Genomic DNA, 17095 nt, shown 5'->3' on the forward strand with positions numbered 1-17095 from the left:
TTGTGGGAAACTGAGCGGTTTTCATCCCTATGTGTTTTTTCCTTTCAAGCTTCTATGAGGACCTTGTGTCTCAAGGCATCCTGAAGCCGCTGACCGCTCCCGTGGAAGGAATGGTGGTGAGAGAAGGCTCCCGAAATTACGTGGCACCCCAGGGCATCTCTTCGGTCGTCAAGTACTATTTAGAACAGTCAGGTAATGCCTTTGTGTGAAGGGGAAAGTTTTAATGGTTGTGTTTTTGTCGGTGCCTTTGAACGGTCTTTCAAATTTAAATCCCTGATGAGGATGTTAAAGTTCCTTTTTGGTTTATGTGTGTGTGGAATTTGCTTGGGTGGATAAACGTGTTGGTGAGCTCAGTGAATTTCTGAGTCCTGCAGGTATAAAAGTCTCTATACAAACAGAATATCTGCTGTGTGACTGGGGGCAGAGGGGTGAGCTGTCCTTTGGAGAAAGGATGTGAGCCTGCTGCGTGGAGAGTCCTTTGGAAAAGGAGTTTAAACTTTCTGACGACTACCTTAGGTGTCATATGTACAGTTCAGTGATGAATTTAATCCTGCTTAGAAAAGTTTGAGCTGTGAGAGTTGTTTGGTTCTTCTATGCAATTATATTATTATTATTTTTTTAATCAGCTGTTTTTTTTTAAACCCTAATCTTGTAAATAATTAGCTATGTTCCTGCCTTCTGGCAGTGGGAAGCCATTCCCCCTTGTCCTGTCATTCCATCCCTTGTAAATAACTCTCTCTCTCTTCATTTTCAATTCTGTGGAATTCACTGCTACATGTATTTAGCTGCTGTTTTTTCCATGCAGGTGCAGATGTGTCCTATGAGCAGCAGGTAACTCACATCTCCCTGCGGGATGGGAGGTGGGAAGTCTCCAGGAAAGCGGGGCCCCCGGAACAGTTTGATGTGGTAATTCTCACCATGCCTGTCCCACAGATTCTCCAGCTGCAAGGTGACATTGTGAACAGTAAGTTTAGACCTCAGAATTGCAGGTGTTGAATTTAAAATAGCGTTTGAGCATCTTGTGAAGCAAAAAATAACACTCAGCAGTCTGAGCTGCATAATTGTTCCATCATGACAAGGTGGGGAATGATAAAAGGTGGGTGATTTCAAGGCCATACATGTGTGTGACCAGAAACACCCTGACAGAATAAATATCTAAATAGATGAGCCAGTTTTCAATCTGATCTTTATTTTTTTTTTTTTCTGACTTCTGAAGCAGGGCTTGTCTTTGTGCAGCTTGCATATAGTTACTGGATTGGACAAGTTTTCTTGAGCATTTCTGTAAAGACAAGTATTTTCATTACAACCTCTGGTTTTAAGCTTTGTGCCTAAGTAGGTAAGTGTCCTGTAAGAACAGGACTTCCCTGCTAGTTGCTGTTTTATGAGGCCTCCCGTTTCCCCTGTTCTTTTACCCAGGAAAATAATGGTGGGTCTGGCCCATCCTGTCCTTATTGAGGTGCTCTGGTTAATAGTGAAAGAAATAAAAATAGAATAAGAAATAGCATAGAAAAATAGAAATAAAAAATAGAAGGAGAGGGAGTGGTTTTTTTTGGGTTTTTTTTGAGCCCTCCCGAGGTTCTGCTAGTCTGCATTTCAGGGCCTTCTCTTCAGGGCATTCTCAGGGCACTGATGTCTTGCAAATTGTTTTTCTTGGGGTAATTAAATCCTTTCTTGTCCAGAAAGCAGGCAGCTCCCCTTCAGAAGGTGTAATTAAGATGAACAGTTCCTTTCACTTGCTCTTGGGGGAGCTGAAGCTGTCAGATGCTTCCCACAGCATCCTCTTCATATTCTGTGTAAGTGCAGGATTGACTTTTATCTGAATCCAGCAAGTTTTGTCTTCTCCTCCCCTTCTTCCTGTTTCTCTTTCCCTCTCTGCCTTTTCCCTGTGTGGGACCAGCTTCCAGATGTCCATCCAGCTGTTCATTCTGCACCTCAGGCAGCAGCACTGACTCCCCCTGCCCCAGAGTTCCTTGGCACTGGAGCCATGGCTGTCTTTACTCCTGTTTATTTAGGCTAAGGGGAAGAGTAGATGAGGAGGGTGTTTCAGAGCCTGAACAGGGTGCAGTTTCAGATCTGTTTCACATTTCCAGAGGGTCAGGTGCATCGCTGTGTGTCTAAACAACATCAGTGTTGTTTTGGTTGCACATCAGGGAGCCGAGTTTTGCTGGCAGAGAAGGGAACTTTTCCTGAATTCACCTCTCTTGCGATTTAAGATGCAATTTCACGACAGCTGCTGAAAGGAATAGGTGTTCCCTCCCCTCCACACTGACACTTTTCAGTCATTTGCATGCTCTGGTCTCCCAAATCCAGGGGCAAAATCCGGTGATTCTAACAGGAGCCATATTTGTCCCTTCCCGGTAGTGATTCCAGCTGCTCCTGGAAGGGGAGGTTCCTGCTGCCTGTTGGAAACTTCCCTCTGGCTGTCACTGTGGATGAGAGGGCTCCTGTTGCTGCTGTGGGATGGAACAGGAGCTGTGCAGAGCTGGAGGAAGGGGAGGGTTTCCTCCTGTGTGGCCAGCAAGGGTCAGGTGTGGCCGCTCCACCACGGTGGGCGAGCGGCTTAAAGGGAAGGGGGCAGGATTTGGGAATATAGCTGCCTTCCCTGCTGGTCTGGAAGGCCCTTATTAGATAGAAGAAGGACTCTGGAGCAAAGTGAAGGATGTGCCTGGGCAGTGTTAATCCCAGTTGCTGTTGTGGTTTGGGATGAGGGGTGTTAAAGGAGCGAGTTTTGGCTGTTCCTGCACGGTTCTGCTCTGTAGCCTTTACTGCTGCGGTGTAACATCCCTGCTTTGGCAGCTTCTCCACCAGAGGCATTTATGAGTTGAAACCTCTCCCATATCCCCCGTGGTCTCCCTTCACTTGCCCCCTCTGAGGCTGCTCCCTGGGATGCCTTTTTGGGGCAGTTTTGCCAGGGGTTGAAGTGCTTGGCTGGGGAGCTGTGCCAGGGCCCTCTTGAGCCACTGGGCTATAATTTACTCCCAGTTCAAAGCCAGATGAAGTTTTAATTGGCTTGTGATGAGATATTGCTGGCATTAATGTGTGGATAAAGGCTGCAGGAGAGGAGAAGGAGCAAAAGAACAGCTGGGTGGAGTAGGGGATGCTTTGATCCATTAGTGAGGGTTGGAATTAGCCTTTGACATTTGTGTGTAAAAGAGCCTGAGCTGGAGAGTTCAAATGACTTGCCAGAGGTGGGAGTTCAACCCTCCAAGAATTCACCGTTTTCCTGTTCGAGGGAGGAGGTCTTTTGCCCCCCACGTTTTTTTGAAAACAGTTTTCACTTATTTATACAATATTCGGAAAGTTAATATTTTGAAATAACCTCTTAAATTTCACATTCGGTGGCAAAGTTGCTGTTTTAATACTTAAACTCAGCAGACCAAACCAGACTGGATAGTTTTTGTGTCCTTTAACCTCTTAGATGAGCCTGAACATGATGTCATTGTGAAGCATTGTGTGCATTTAGGAGGAGACAGAATTAAGTGGCCTTTGGCACTTTATTACCATTTTATATGGGCTGTGTGAGAAATGAATGTTCCAGATTTGCTTCTCTTGTGAGAGAAAAGCCAAGTCTTAGATTAATGGAGATGTTAGTGTGTAAACATAACCAGTTTTTAAAATAGATATAAAATAAATAATGTAATAAATAGTGTATATATATATATATATATATGAAATGAGCCTTAGTTTCCAAACTTTATTCATTCTTGCTACAATTATCACACCCAAATAGATGCAGCAGTTGCATATTTAGCAGCATCAGAGACAGAAGTGCTTCCAGCATGACTTCCAGTAGCTGTTGGGTAAAGGGTTAACTCCTTGCAGCATGTTTGGAACAACAATAGGTGGCAGCAATCGAATGATGTTTGGGACATTCAGCATGAATAAATAAATTAAATTTACAGTGATTTGGGCTTTACATATTCTGGTAGTAAATATTGGGGTTGTGCAGAAGATAAAAGGGATATGAAGAAACGTTTCTGAGGTCGGTTCAAGGAAAGGAATCAATTTACTTGAAAGTAGGATCTTTGCTAATGAAAGGACAAGATTTTGCAAATGTTCATTGCCCAGTAGTATTTCACAGGTGCTGGACTGTTATACAGGCTGCTGATGTTACAAGAATCCTAGATTTATATCCCAGACTCCATAGGATCCCTGGTCAATGCAGTTCTTTCTATGCATTTTCAGATCAGTTGGAGAACCCCTCTTATCAGCTCTGTTTTTTAGTTTCAGGCATTTGGCAACATGGCAATTTAAGGTTGCAGCGATTTGCAGTAGTTTTTTTATTTATTTGTGTGTTCAGAATGTTTTCATTACGTTGCTTTCCTTGGAATTTCAAATTGCAGTTCTGCATGTTTAAGCTGCTAATAAAACAGGATGGCTTGGCTTTTGTTTTGAGCCTGACCTATTTTTTTTTTTTTTTTCTTTTCCATCTGTGTGAATGTCCCACATGTTTTAAATAATACAAGCTGATGAGAAGATACAAGTGAAACAGGGCTGTATTTGCGTGGGAAGGCTTTATAATGTGAGTTAGGAAAGCACAACTCTGATAATTTTTCACGACTCACAAGTCCTTGCTGAGTGAATGTGTTTATTTTTGGATAGCACGACGATAAATTCGGAATTCTGCGGTTCCAGTTCCAAGCAATCTAAGCAGGGCTTATCCAGCTTGGAGCTCTCATTACCTAACAGATCTGAAATGTCCAGTGTAAACATGTACACTGATTTGTTAGTTGCTTATCAGGGAGCTGAGGCCACAATGTGGAAATATTTGGGCTTTCTGGAAACACGAGGAGTTCTCGGTTGTGGTCCTTTTCAAACCTGTCACTCATCTGGCTGGAGAGCATCCTGGTGCTGCAGCAGGACATGGAGCATCCCTCTGCAGGAAAGCTCCTGCCTGTCTTGGCCTTGGACACTTCCAGGGATCCAGGCGCAGCCACAGCTGCTCTGGGCACCCTGTGCCAGGGCCTGCCCACCCTCCCAGGGAACAATTCCTTCCCAATATCCCATCTAACCCTACATTCTTCCAGTTTGAAGCCATTCCCCTTTGTCCTGGCACTCCAGGCCCTTGTAAAGAGTCTCCATCTTTTTTGTTGGCTCCTCCAGGCACTGGAAGGTCACAGTGAGGTCTCCCCAAAGCTTCTCCTCTCCAGGCTGAACAATCCCAGCCTTTCCTCCCAGCAGAGCTGCTCCATCCCTCTGATCATGCTGGTGCCTCCTTTGGGAGGTTGTTTTTGGATTTGCCCGTGGAGTGTTCTGACAGCTGTGAGGGAGGCAGGGGGGAGAAGGTGGGACTGCACATCTGGGGAGCAGGGGAGTGTCTGAGGAGGAGCAGCTGCCACCAGAACCTCTCTGGCAGCCTTCAAAGCAGGCAGATCTCCTCCGTGCTCGCTGCCTGCTTGCTGCAGCTCGGCTATAGCCTCTCTGAGGGAGCACTTCTAAAAATAAAGGCTGCCAGAGCTGGAATTGCACATCAGGAGAAAAAAAAATAAAAATGAAAGTAGGCCGTGTGTATTCTTCAGTGTGTGTTTGACTCAGTCTGTTTTGAGGTGGTTTTTTTGGTTCTTTTAAATATCTACAGTGCTTATAAGGGGCTTATTCTGCAGTTATTGAGCACATTGGGAACCTGTCAAATGCTGATCCCAGTGACCCTCCCCATCTGGGAAGTGTGGGGGTTAAACCCCATGTGTGTGAGCACGAGAGGCCTGGAAAGGAGAGTGAAATCAAATCTCTATTAGGTAAAGGGCTGCTTTGCATTTTGGTGCTGTTCAGATGAGGCTGCCTGCCTTGGGTGGAAAGCTGAAACTCTTATTTGACAGATCTCAGGGTAAAACAGAAGGAAAAAGGCCAGATGCAATTTGCTGAAAGAGCAAATAGGCATCTCCTCGTCTTCAGGCTTGGTTCCCACTCCAGGAGAGCCCATCCTTTGGCCAGACCAGGGTGCCAGCTCTAAAAAATTAACCCTGCAGAGAGGGTGAGTCCTGCTCTGTCACAGCATCACCTTTTAGTGCCTGGAGACGTGGCCAAAGCATTTCCTGCAGCAGTCCCTGCTCCTGCCCCAGCTGCAGCTGCAGCAGCACAGCTGTCTGTGGCACCACAGACACACAGCCCCCCTCCCTGCCCTTTCTCCCCCCCAAAAAAAGGGTGGGGGAGTTATTTTTAGCAGGCTCAGTGGTGTGATCCTCAGTTCACCATGTGGCCCACAGACTTGCTGGCACACTCTGCTCTTCCAGCAAGGGTAGGGGAGCAGCTCAGGGGCCGGGCGAGTGGCTGAGCCCTCGGAATGCTTGTGATTCTGCGGTTTGAGTCCTAAGCTTAGGTTTCCTGTGCAGTCCCAGGAGGGATTTCAGAGCACCTGCACATTAAACTGGTGGCAGATTGTGCTGATTTAGCTGAGCTGGTTTGAAAAGAAAGTTATTTCTGACGTGTAAGGCAGGGCTGCTTTTGTGTGCTGACACTTTTAAGTCTGCCTGACGTGGCTGCTTGTAATTCCTTGAACCTGGACGTGCTTCTCTTCCTGCTGTTGCAGCCTGTGCTGGTTTGGCAGGGTCCTTCAGCACCAGGGCACTTGGTCACAGACCTTTATCTAATGCTTCTTTAGCTCTTTTTGTGTCATTCCAGTATCCAAAATAGAAATGGGACCACAGACATATTGGATCAGCTGAACCTGAGCCCATGTGCACAAAGTGTGTTTTTTTGGTTTGTTTTCTAGATAATAAAGGTGGTGGTATTTGAACACAGGACGTACTTGGAACAGAACAAATAAATGCTCTGAAGTTTGTTTATCCCAACAATAAACACAGATACCTCTCAGCTTTTCCCAGTCTTTGGTTCTCTCCAAGGGTTACGTTCAGATGGAGAAATCTTTCCAAAGCTGCTTTTTGCCATGAGCCTAAAAGGAGGGAAAAAAAAAGAAAAAAAAAAAAGAAATAGTTCCTTGCCAAAAAATGAGACCAAACTGAGCAATTCTGAAACTTCTTTATTTGTGTCTTGTGGGACATGTGTTTAATGAGCTGGTGGTTTCTGTGATGTAGGAAGCTGGGATGTGCTAGAAGATCTTATTCTTCAGGAAGTCAGGTTAGAGCGTTTTTACCAGCCTTGAATTTTCAAATCCTGAATCTAAAATAGTTTTGATGGTTGGTTTTGGGAAACAGTAATAATGTTACCTGTCACCTCTACCTTTGAATAAAATCCTTTTTTTTTTTTTTTGTTGCAAGCTTTTCCCTCAGGTTTTTGGGTTTTTTTTGGAAAAACGTGTTTGGAAAAGCTCTGCCTCCTTTCCTGTTACCAAACCTTCTGGGCACACCTGAGAGAGAAAAATGTGCAAAGGTGACCACAGGCTGATTTGGACTTTACAGCCTTCTTTTTGATGTGAAAGCTGCCACTCAAACTATGGCTTTTATAGATCTGAAAACCCTTGAAAAGTCTGGTGCAGCTTTGCAAGCAGCCTTTACATTTAATTGCTTGCTTTGGGATTTATTTATTTTTTAGTGCTGCAATCAAGTAGGCAGACAAAAGCCTTCACTGGACAATGTTTTTTAAATGTGTTCTCATAGTTTAGGCAGTGCCTCTGGACTGGAGGGGGTTTTGTAGATTTCTGCAGGATATTTTAATAGTTGCTGGCCACTCCCATCACTGTAATTGAGACCATTCTTTACAAAGATTATCTTTACCTCCCACGGACACGTCTGCGAACTTTTCAGTTATTTTTGTGGTCCACATCTGGATTAGAGCAGGGAGGAAAAAATGCTAATTTTAAACCTAGCGAGGTTTTGGCTCCGTTGAGTCAAACCTAAATTTTGCATGGAGCCTGCTGTCAGCTTTCCCCACGTGGCTTCATAATTTCCAAGAGCGTTGGTATGGTCTTGGATTAAAGAAGCCTTAGGAATAATTTACCTTCAGCCACCTTTTGTAGAAATCAAGTTCTGTTCCTTTCCCTGAGCCATCAGGTAAGATGTTATAGATGGTTTTGGATTTACCTGTGCTGCCTTGGAAGCCTGAGCTTACTGCTGATTGCCTTGCTCTTCTCAGGGTTTTAATTCCCTCCTCTACTCACTTTGTCAGAGATACTCAAAACACTGCAACTGTTCTTTAAAGAAGAGAGAGCCCTGATAAACTCTCTTCAAGGGCTGCTGTAATTTAGGAAATGGGATAGGCTGGGTGAGAAATGAGGGTGTGATTGGTCACCTTTATTGACTTAGCTGATGAAGCACCTCCTGTTGTAGCAGTGGACTCTGCTGCCAAAATTTATTTAAAGTGTAAAGAACCCACTGCCTTACTGAAATGGATTAAAGCTATCTCTTCACTTGATTTATGAGCAAGGGATATGCAGATCAGGCTTTCCAGAGTCAGTCCTGAGGCACCAGTAGCCTCCAATTCTATTCCCAAAGCCATCCTTTAAAAATGCAGCTCTGCCAAGATGTGTGTGACTGCACACCTCTCCATAAAGAAGGATTTACTGCTCTCTTCCCACTGGATTCATAAGTTAGGGAGAGCAGGGTGGATGCCTATGGAGACTCAGGAAAATAAATTTTACTCAGTGAACTGTGTGCAGGCAGCAAGTGGTTTGAGTGTCTCACAGGCAAACAGAACAACAAGGTGGTGTTTGGGTTTGTAAAGCACATAAGAAATAGATTTTCTGTCTGTTTCCATGCCCGTTTCTCTCTGGCACGGTAGGAGGTGTGTTCAGGAACACCGATGAGAAACCTTTTCATATATTCTCATTTAAGCCATGCTTGGTTGCAAAACCAGCATTCACATTTTCTAATGGAAATCATGCTCAAAACCAACATAAAAGCAGGAAAAAATGTTAACTTTGAAATGACCGCTTGTTTTCAAGCTAGGATTTGTGCCCAACTCCATGGAAAAATGCATCATTTTCCCAAAGAATTTAGCAAAAGCTTAGTTTCCTAGTTGGAAGAAAACGCCACATAATTCATATTTAAACAAGGAAATTTGCCTCAGAATTGGGGTTTATGTGCAGATGATCCTAGAATGCTTTGGGAGGGACCTTAAAGCTTCCACGACAAGAGGGATTCCTTCCACTATCCCAGGGTGCTCCAAGCCCAGTCCAGCCTGGCCTTGGACACTAATTAGGAATGAAATACTGACATTTCTTGTGTCTTGTTAGCTTTTTTACAAGGTGCTGGTCCTTTGCAGACATTTTGTAAGGCATCAGATAGTAAATGATACCTTTAGATGTCAGTGTAAGTCTGTCTTGCCTCGTGCTGGTGCTGCAGGATCCTGTCTCCGTTAGCATCTGCACGCTTGGGAAGAGATGAACTAATAAATTACATATCTGTGGTGCTGTCAGAATGCTTCCAGGAAGGCATCCTAGTCTCAATTTCTGTGCTGCTTAAAATACTGGCAGAGGTCATCGTTGTGGCAGGCTTTTTAAACTTAACTCCTCCAAGTTTTTTGCCCCTTGGTTCAGAATTCCGTGTGATTTTTCCCAGCTCTCCCCCTGCCTGTTGGTGACAGTCACGACGCCGTGTTTGCTGCTTCAGGCACTGAAACACCAGCAGGTATTTGGAAAAGAAATGTAACACATCATTTATTTATTTTTTTATTTTTTTTTTAAGACACCCAGGAGGTGGTAAAATGCCTCAGTAATCCCACAGGGAAAGGGTCTGACAGTTCCTTGTGAGCAGTTTTGGGAAAAGGTTTGGCTTTCGTGTCTCAGAAGTGCTCAAAAACCTGTGGTAGTGTTGGAAGCAGTCTGAGTGGGATTTTCAGGTGGTTTGCTGGCCTGAACTGAGGTTTACATCAATACTGATTTTAAGGGGTTTGGCTTTGTATTTTTTAAGCCTGCATAAATCTTCTGGCAGTGGAATTGTGCTGCTGATCTGTGTGTGTTTATAGCCAATGAGAGATGTTCTTATTTGATGTATTTTAAATAATTTTCTGTTTCTTCGCTGTCACATTGCCTTCAGCCATAAATCCTATCTCCCCACTTTTTTTTTTATTATTATCTCTTGTATTTTACTGTATTTTTTGTGTGTGTGTGTTATCTCTTGTATTTTACTGTCAAGTCAAATGTCATGGTACTTGGTATTAATAACAGTTTGTGGGGGTTTGAGTTTCAATTTTAAATGAGTACCTGTGTGGTTTTTTTATCTTAATGGGATTTGCAAGGCAGATAAGTGTGGACAGTGTTTTATGACATCAGTATTTCTGCTTTGGTTTTGATTGGGTTTTTTTTGGTTTTTTTTGTTTTCTCTTTGTCACATTTAGCTATTAGAGTCAATAGTCACCATCAATAAAAGCAATTTTCTAAGAAACAGTTCCTTGCAGCAGGAGGAGGGCAGAGTTTGGCTTCAGAATACAGCATTTGGTATGATGTACTAATAGCAAGGATTTTTTATTCCATCTGGTATCTTTTTTCAGCCTCTGGTAGGTTGCAGCTGATCTGTCAATAACTTTCTAGGAATCATGTTTTTATTTTCCCCCTCCACTGTGTCACATTTTGAGCATTAGGATTTGTTCACCGTGGCTTCCCTCCTCACAAGCTAAAAAAAGGAGACTGGAGAACCAGGGTTTTTTAAGTTGTACACTTGATTGTGTGTCCAATTTATGAAAGTTGGCAAAATTATGGCAGAGGAGGGGCCAGTTGCAATCAGGTACAGCTTGTTTAATTTATCTGTGCTTCCAGAACATGTGCTCCGCATGCTTGGCTGCGTGTCTAAATCCTTTGGAAAGTCGTGACAGGAGAGACAGGACTCAAAATGAAAGAATGTGTGATAAAACAAAAGAAATAAACCAGAGAAGACACCCAGAACATGTGATCCAGTCGAAGCCACATGAAACTGATTGTGGGCGAAGCATTACAAATGTACACAGCTTTTAATTTTGTTTTATTATTTTAGCCATCTCTGTTAGTGATTATGTCTCAGGTAGATGTGAATACCAGGCGAGGAAGCTGCTTGAAAAACAAGCAAAAATCCCTATTACTAATGGAAATTTAGTCATTTAACAACATTTAGCTGTCAGAACTCTGTAGTGTGGCTGTGGTTTGCACGACAGTGCAGCTTGGGCTTGTGGGGGGGGAGATTTACCTTCCCTTTATCAGTGTCTCAGCCTGGGAGTCAGTGCTGACCCCACAGATAAACCCTGAAGAAGGTTTGATGAGGACTCCTGAATAACCTGACCCTTCAGACTTGCTGGCTTGCTTTCCCAATATTCCTTTTCCCGTGATTATGCAACTGCAGCACTGGGAAGTGTTGCTTTTGGGTTCGCCCTTTTTCTTGAGAGCAACCTGAACAACAGCTGGGAGGCCACAGGATAGGAGAAAAAAAAAAGGTAACACACAATGGGCTTTAGATGTGTCCAAAATACCTAGTGCAGGCCATGGGAAGAACACTGCTCCTGGGAGAGATCATTGCATAACCCAGAACGGGAAATTAAATATCATACAGAGAAATAAGTTATGCCACTTCCCCTTTGGCGTGTTTTTGATCACCAAAAGAGGTCCTGATATGAGGGAGAATTGAGGTGGTTTATCTTTGCTCCCCACGCTCCTGTATCAGCCTCCCTCTGTCACCAAGGCACGTATTTTGACGGAAAATAGGGAAGGAAAAAGCAGAACATGGGTTCAGTTATTGCCGTGGCATGTCACATTTTGCAAAATGTTACAAAGATTTAACAGAGTGGCTTGTTGGGTTTCCTAGCTGAGGGCCACACAGGGCATCATTGAAGTTTTAAATGTGAGGACAAACTACAGGACTTTCTAACCAGCTCTAGAATAAATCTGTTATTCAGGGTTTTTTTGCTAGAACAGTGGATTAGTGATTTTTTGTTTGTTTCCTCCCCATTGTCGTGAGGTATCTGCTCTGAATATCATTGAAGTGTCAGACACTAAAACATCACAGGTACCAGTTGACACCAATTCACAACTTTTTCAAGGGAGAATGCAAGAGAAGAAGCCAAATCATAAAATTCTCCTTCAAATTAAGTGCCTTGTACATTCAGCCAGCAGAACGAATAAAGAAATGAGTGTGGTTTTTATCAGTTTCTCATCAAACCTTTCTATAAATATGTTTGCATTCCCCCAGTCCTTCACTGAGGCCAACCTGAGCAGGCAGCAAAAGGGGAGAGAGATGAAACTTTCCTTCTAAGAGCATATGGTTTTATTTAGAATGTGTTTCACAACCGTGACGTACAGAGACAGGGCTTACTTGTGCTCCACACTCCCACTCACCCACTCTGCAAGGAAAACTGCTCTCAGGATTTTAATAAAAACAGGAAAAGTGCATGGAAGGAGGTGGAGATTTATTCTATCAAACTGAGGATAAACATGACTTCATGAAACCAAAGGAAATTAACTTTTTTGTGGTAGAAAAAAACATACACCTCTTGAGCACGCTGCTTTGCGTGCTAGCAGGTGATTTTTGGGTGTAGAATAATGCTGTATTTACATCAGAAATTCACTGATGATGGCATGGGAATGCTTAGAGAGGAAGAGTGACAGAAATCAGTCCAAACACAGATATTGTGGTGTGTGCATGGACAGAAAAATCTGTCCTTGAATGAAGTTATCACTGTCTTGTTTTTTCTGCCACATGGTGTTCAACTTAAAAATGCTGATAAGCCTCTGGGTCTGATCACATCCAAGTGCTGCATTTCTTGGTTCTGCTAAAACATCTCTTTTTTTTTTTGACAATTGATGGTTTAAAAGCTGTTTGTTCATGTTCCCCTTTCAGCCTCCTTTAGCATTTATGCATGTGACAGGACTGATATAAAAAGGGAAGTACAAGTATTTCAAATATAGATGTTGGTCTTAAACCCGGTGACTTTTATATGGTGACAGTTTCAGAGTGGTGGGTCGTGGTGGAGACACAGGATTTGTCATGTACCTGTGTCCTTCCCAGAGTATTCCAGTTTATAAATCCAGGTATTTTCAGGTTTATTCAGTGCAAGTGCAAAAGTGAATTTTCTCAGCTACGACCGTCTCACACTCACCTATTTTTTCCGCAAATTTCTTTTTTTTTTTTCCATTCAGTGCAGGAAAACCAGAGTCTTACCCTGCTCTCTTCAGCTCATGTGGAACAGGGTGGTGATTTGCAGTCTCTCTAAAGCCTGGGAAATTCCCCATGGAAGCAAATGGAGCTCCGGTCACATTCCAGACAGTGGATTTTTGCCACATCCTGTGCAATATGGACTCCGTTTCTCCATGAAGACAAAAGCCTTTGTTCTGCTGAGTCACACTCCAGAACAATAGACAGCTACAGAAGAGTTGATATGCTCTGTTTCTAGTTCCAGTTTTGACTTTGAAGTTCTCCCCTGTACTCACTTCTCTCCCTCAATTTTTTTTTAATTTTTTTTTTTTTTTTTTTTTGGTTGTTGTTGGATTGGGGTTTTTTGGTTTTCTCCTGTTTTTTTTTCAGGCCAGGGTTGCAGCGAGGCTGAGCAGGCACGCGTTTTCTGAGCCCTGCTGGTGTGGTTCTGTGGTTTCAGGGATCACACTGACTGTCACATGCCTGCAGGTTCTGCCTCCTTCACCTAAAGCCGCCTTGGGAAAGAGGGAAGTGGAAGACAACGCTCAGCTTTCACGAGGCTGGATCACGGCATCTCCCAAGGGGATGAGCAATAACAAATTGTTATTTCTGAGGTGCCTCCTTCTCTTGTTGGACTGCTTTTGCAGGGGTGCAGCCATCAGGGTAATAACAGGATGTGATCCATGGAAAAAGCAGTGTGACAAGGATGCTATAATATAGCCGGAGCCAGCTTATGGAAATACCTTTTGAATATTTGGAAATATTGCTAAAAATTGATGGGGGTGTTGCCTAGTGGCAATTACAGTGGATTAGAAGAGAGTGTAAGAAAAGGGGGTGAGAGAAGGGGAAAAGGGCCTTGTGGGTGTCACCTCCAAGCTGCAGAGCCCAGACTTTGGGCTGGTGGATTGCAGGTTTCATGTGAAATTCCTGTCAAATCCTTCTCCCTTCCCTGGAGGCTGAATCCCTGGAAGTGCTGGGGAGGGAAACCCATCTTGAAGCAGCCCCCCAGATTAAGGTTTGTGCTCAGATGCTTTAATCCAGCATCTGCATGGAGTGGAGCAGATTGCAAATCATTCCCAGAGGAGATTTTAATGGGGTCTTGAGGGCTTTATCAATTCCTTTTTGAAACTTCTGGCACCTCACCTTCTTTTGTTACACTGGCTGCTTACAGCTCTGTAATGTTATTTGTTTGGCTCTAGGAAAATCTACACTTAGAGGGTTTTTTTTCCCCCTATCAACATTATTAGTGGGGTTTAATTAGAATTATTGCTCACAATACTGATGGGCTAAGCTGCTTGAAGCTCTCTGAATCAAAAGAGAAGGGCTGGTTTGGGCTGCAATAAAGAAGCAAGGCTTTGTTCCTGTGGGAAGGTATTTTGAGCCTCTTCCTTATCTCTCTGTCATTTGGAGCACATCCTTCACCAGAAAAGTGCACTGCAAGGTTTGGCACACGTTTAGCTGCGCTTTGGGTGTTTGTTTTACTCAAAAATTAATTTTAAATTGAGTGCTTTCAGTTGTTTGAGATGAAATTGGTAGGAGACAACACTGACTATGAATTTCTGTGTTTGGGTAAATTATCTTGTGAGAAATTTGGTAAATGAAAAAAACCCAAAAAAGCAAACCTCCAATAAAATTCAGGAACTATCCATGCAAACTTAAAAAAAAAAAAAAAAAAGTCCCCACATAGGAAGAGGAAATAAAATATGGAATCCCTGAATTCTGGAATAGAAGGAAGAAGAAAAATGCTCGTTATTAAAATTGATGGAAAATTTGAGCATCTGAAAAAACCCAGAAGGATTTGCCAGTACATGCTGGATATTTATATGAATATGCAGCAAAGCCTTCTCAGAACCCTGATGAAGTGGGGGTAAAAGAATAGTGGAAAGGTGTATTAAAAAAAGTACATAAATTTACTTTTAAAACTCTGCTGTCACAGTTTGATCACCAGGAAAGAAAGGGTACCCTGGATCTGGCAGTTTGTGCAGCTCATCCTGCTCAGAGTTCATTGCCAAATTTCCACTGACTCTTTTATCATAACTAGATTTTACCTCAGTTGTGTTCTTCCACCATGATGAGGTTTGAAGGGTGCAATTGCCTCTTTATCCCAGAAAGCCAAAAAAAACGAAGGAAATGAGTTTTGCAGAGCTGCTGGGAATAGTAAAGGGATAAATAAATCCAACTGAAGGTGGGGACAAGAAAAAAAGAAGGTTGATGATTTTTTTTTTTCCTCTCCCCCAGGAAAACAAGTAGCTAAATTAAAGCCCAGAGGCTGTGTCCTCCAAAACCCGAATGTCACCTCCACAGGCAGGATTTCAGTCAGTTGGAAAGGAAAAGTAACAGATGCCTGCGTAGTAAAAAGGTTTTAGCAAAGAGGAAGATGATGCATGCATTAGCTTTGCAGAAGAGAAAGATAATTACTGTTAACCATCTTTTTTTTTTTTTCCCTTTTATTCCCCCCCCCCCCCAAACTGTTACTTGATTAACATAATCAAGTTACAGTGGGAGCAATTGCTCTCAATTAGTCCTTGGTTTGCCAATTACAGCTTCTACTTCAGACTTGATAAAGGCAGGGGAGGTTGGTGAGCCTCAAAGTGTGTCTGTTTTTTCTGTGCAGGATCTGCTGAACTAATAGAGGGGATGACTTCTCTCAGCAGCATTGCCAAGCTTATACCCTGAAATGATCAAAGGCACAGCCACACAGTTATTTAAGATACCTTCACGTCTGAGAAGATTTAGCACTTTTATTTCTTGGCACAGTTCTAAATCTTCCCTAAAAAGACACTTCAGAGTAAATAAAAAAAGCTAATTTAGTAGCCCTGACAAAGCTGGTACAAAAGATGACACAGCTGTGAACTGATTTGAAAAAACCCTTTAAAAACAAAATGTGCACACCGTAATTTGGAATATTTACTAGGGTGAGCCAGTCTCTTCTGTGTTTCTCTGTGTGAAAACTCCGAATGTGTCAGACTTTTTTTTTGTTTGTTTTAGTTTTCCACATTGGTAAAGCAAGAACTCCCCATCCATTTCTTAATCTCAGCCTCTGCACAAGATTCCCAGTGCTGGGAGTTCTTCATCACTGGGTACTTGTTACAGCACCCTCCTTTCCAGGGTTATTTTGATGCTGCCAGCACCTTGATGTTGGTAAAATCACAGAACCACGAGGTGGTTTGGGTTGGAAGGGATCTTAAAGACCATCCAGGAGTGGGATTCTTTGTCTTGGCTGATGTTTGCCTTCACAGCACAGGATTGGCAGAAGCTTGCAGGGTTTAATCAGAATTTTAAGCCCCCTCATTGGCTGGGTTAGCACTCTGTACAGAGGAAGGGTTTATTGCAGTTCCACAAACAGTTGTTTTTCCAGCATGAACCTGGAATTAGAGACCTTTCAGTCTAATGGTCCCAAAGTGAAATTCTCAGAACCTGAGGGACTAAGATTTTTTTTTTTTTTTTTTTTTTTGCTAATTACAATAGCTACTGTTCAGTGAAATGCCTGTGCCAAGATACTGCCAGGAGCACTTATCTGTCCTCAACAGCAAACAAAAAGTGGAGGCGGAAGAGTGAAATAAAAAAAATAAAATATATATTGTTCAGTCAAGATAGATTAATAGTGGTGCACACAAGCCACACTTCCTTGTGGGTTATATCAGTTCTTTGTATTTTTGTATGATCTAAAAATGTCTTTCCCCTGCCTTTTTTTTTTTAATTTTTTTTTTAATTTTTTAATTTTTTTATTTTTTTCTTCCTCTGTTTGGGGAAACTGGATTGAGCCTTCCCTTTCTGTGGGAACAGTTAGTGCCAAAAATGCTTCATTTTGCTATGTAAAAGTGTTCATTTCAGGGGCTGTGCAAATGCTGTGCCTCAACTGAGTTTTAGTGCTTCATGAGGGATTTTGCTTTTTTCAAAGGTGGTGTATTTTAGGTATTTTAGGCTTGGGGATCTCTAAGGAAGCATTAAATCAAGTGGCTTGCTGGAGGTTGCAGGGCTGGGGAGGCTGAGGTGAATTGTGCACAAATAAGTGGTTTTGTTTTTGCCTTTTTGTGCACTGGAAGGGTGATGAGCCTGTGGCTCACCCTGGATTATCCTGAGATGCTGCAGAAAGCAGTGGAAAT

The 17095-nt window shown here is 42.8% G+C and overlaps 1 protein-coding gene across 6 annotated transcripts in view; it reads left to right on the forward strand.

Moving 5' to 3' along the window:
• The window catches only part of RNLS (renalase, FAD dependent amine oxidase), a 52139-nt gene that overhangs the window by 1067 nt on the left and 33977 nt on the right, over window positions 1–17095 (forward strand). For 2 of the 6 annotated variants that reach the window (XM_058841391.1, XM_058841396.1), the window contains 3 exons: window positions 50–192; window positions 806–964; window positions 9453–9521. In XM_058841391.1, the coding sequence (XP_058697374.1) occupies window positions 50–192; window positions 806–964; window positions 9453–9521 (371 nt within the window). The remainder of the gene's footprint in view (window positions 1–49; window positions 193–805; window positions 965–9452; window positions 9522–17095) is intronic. The other 4 variants (XM_058841392.1, XM_058841395.1, XM_058841393.1 and 1 more) reach the window with 3 other exon arrangements.

Source organism: Poecile atricapillus, chromosome 6 (genome assembly GCF_030490865.1).
Source record: "Poecile atricapillus isolate bPoeAtr1 chromosome 6, bPoeAtr1.hap1, whole genome shotgun sequence".
Lineage (NCBI taxonomy): Eukaryota > Metazoa > Chordata > Aves > Passeriformes > Paridae > Poecile > Poecile atricapillus.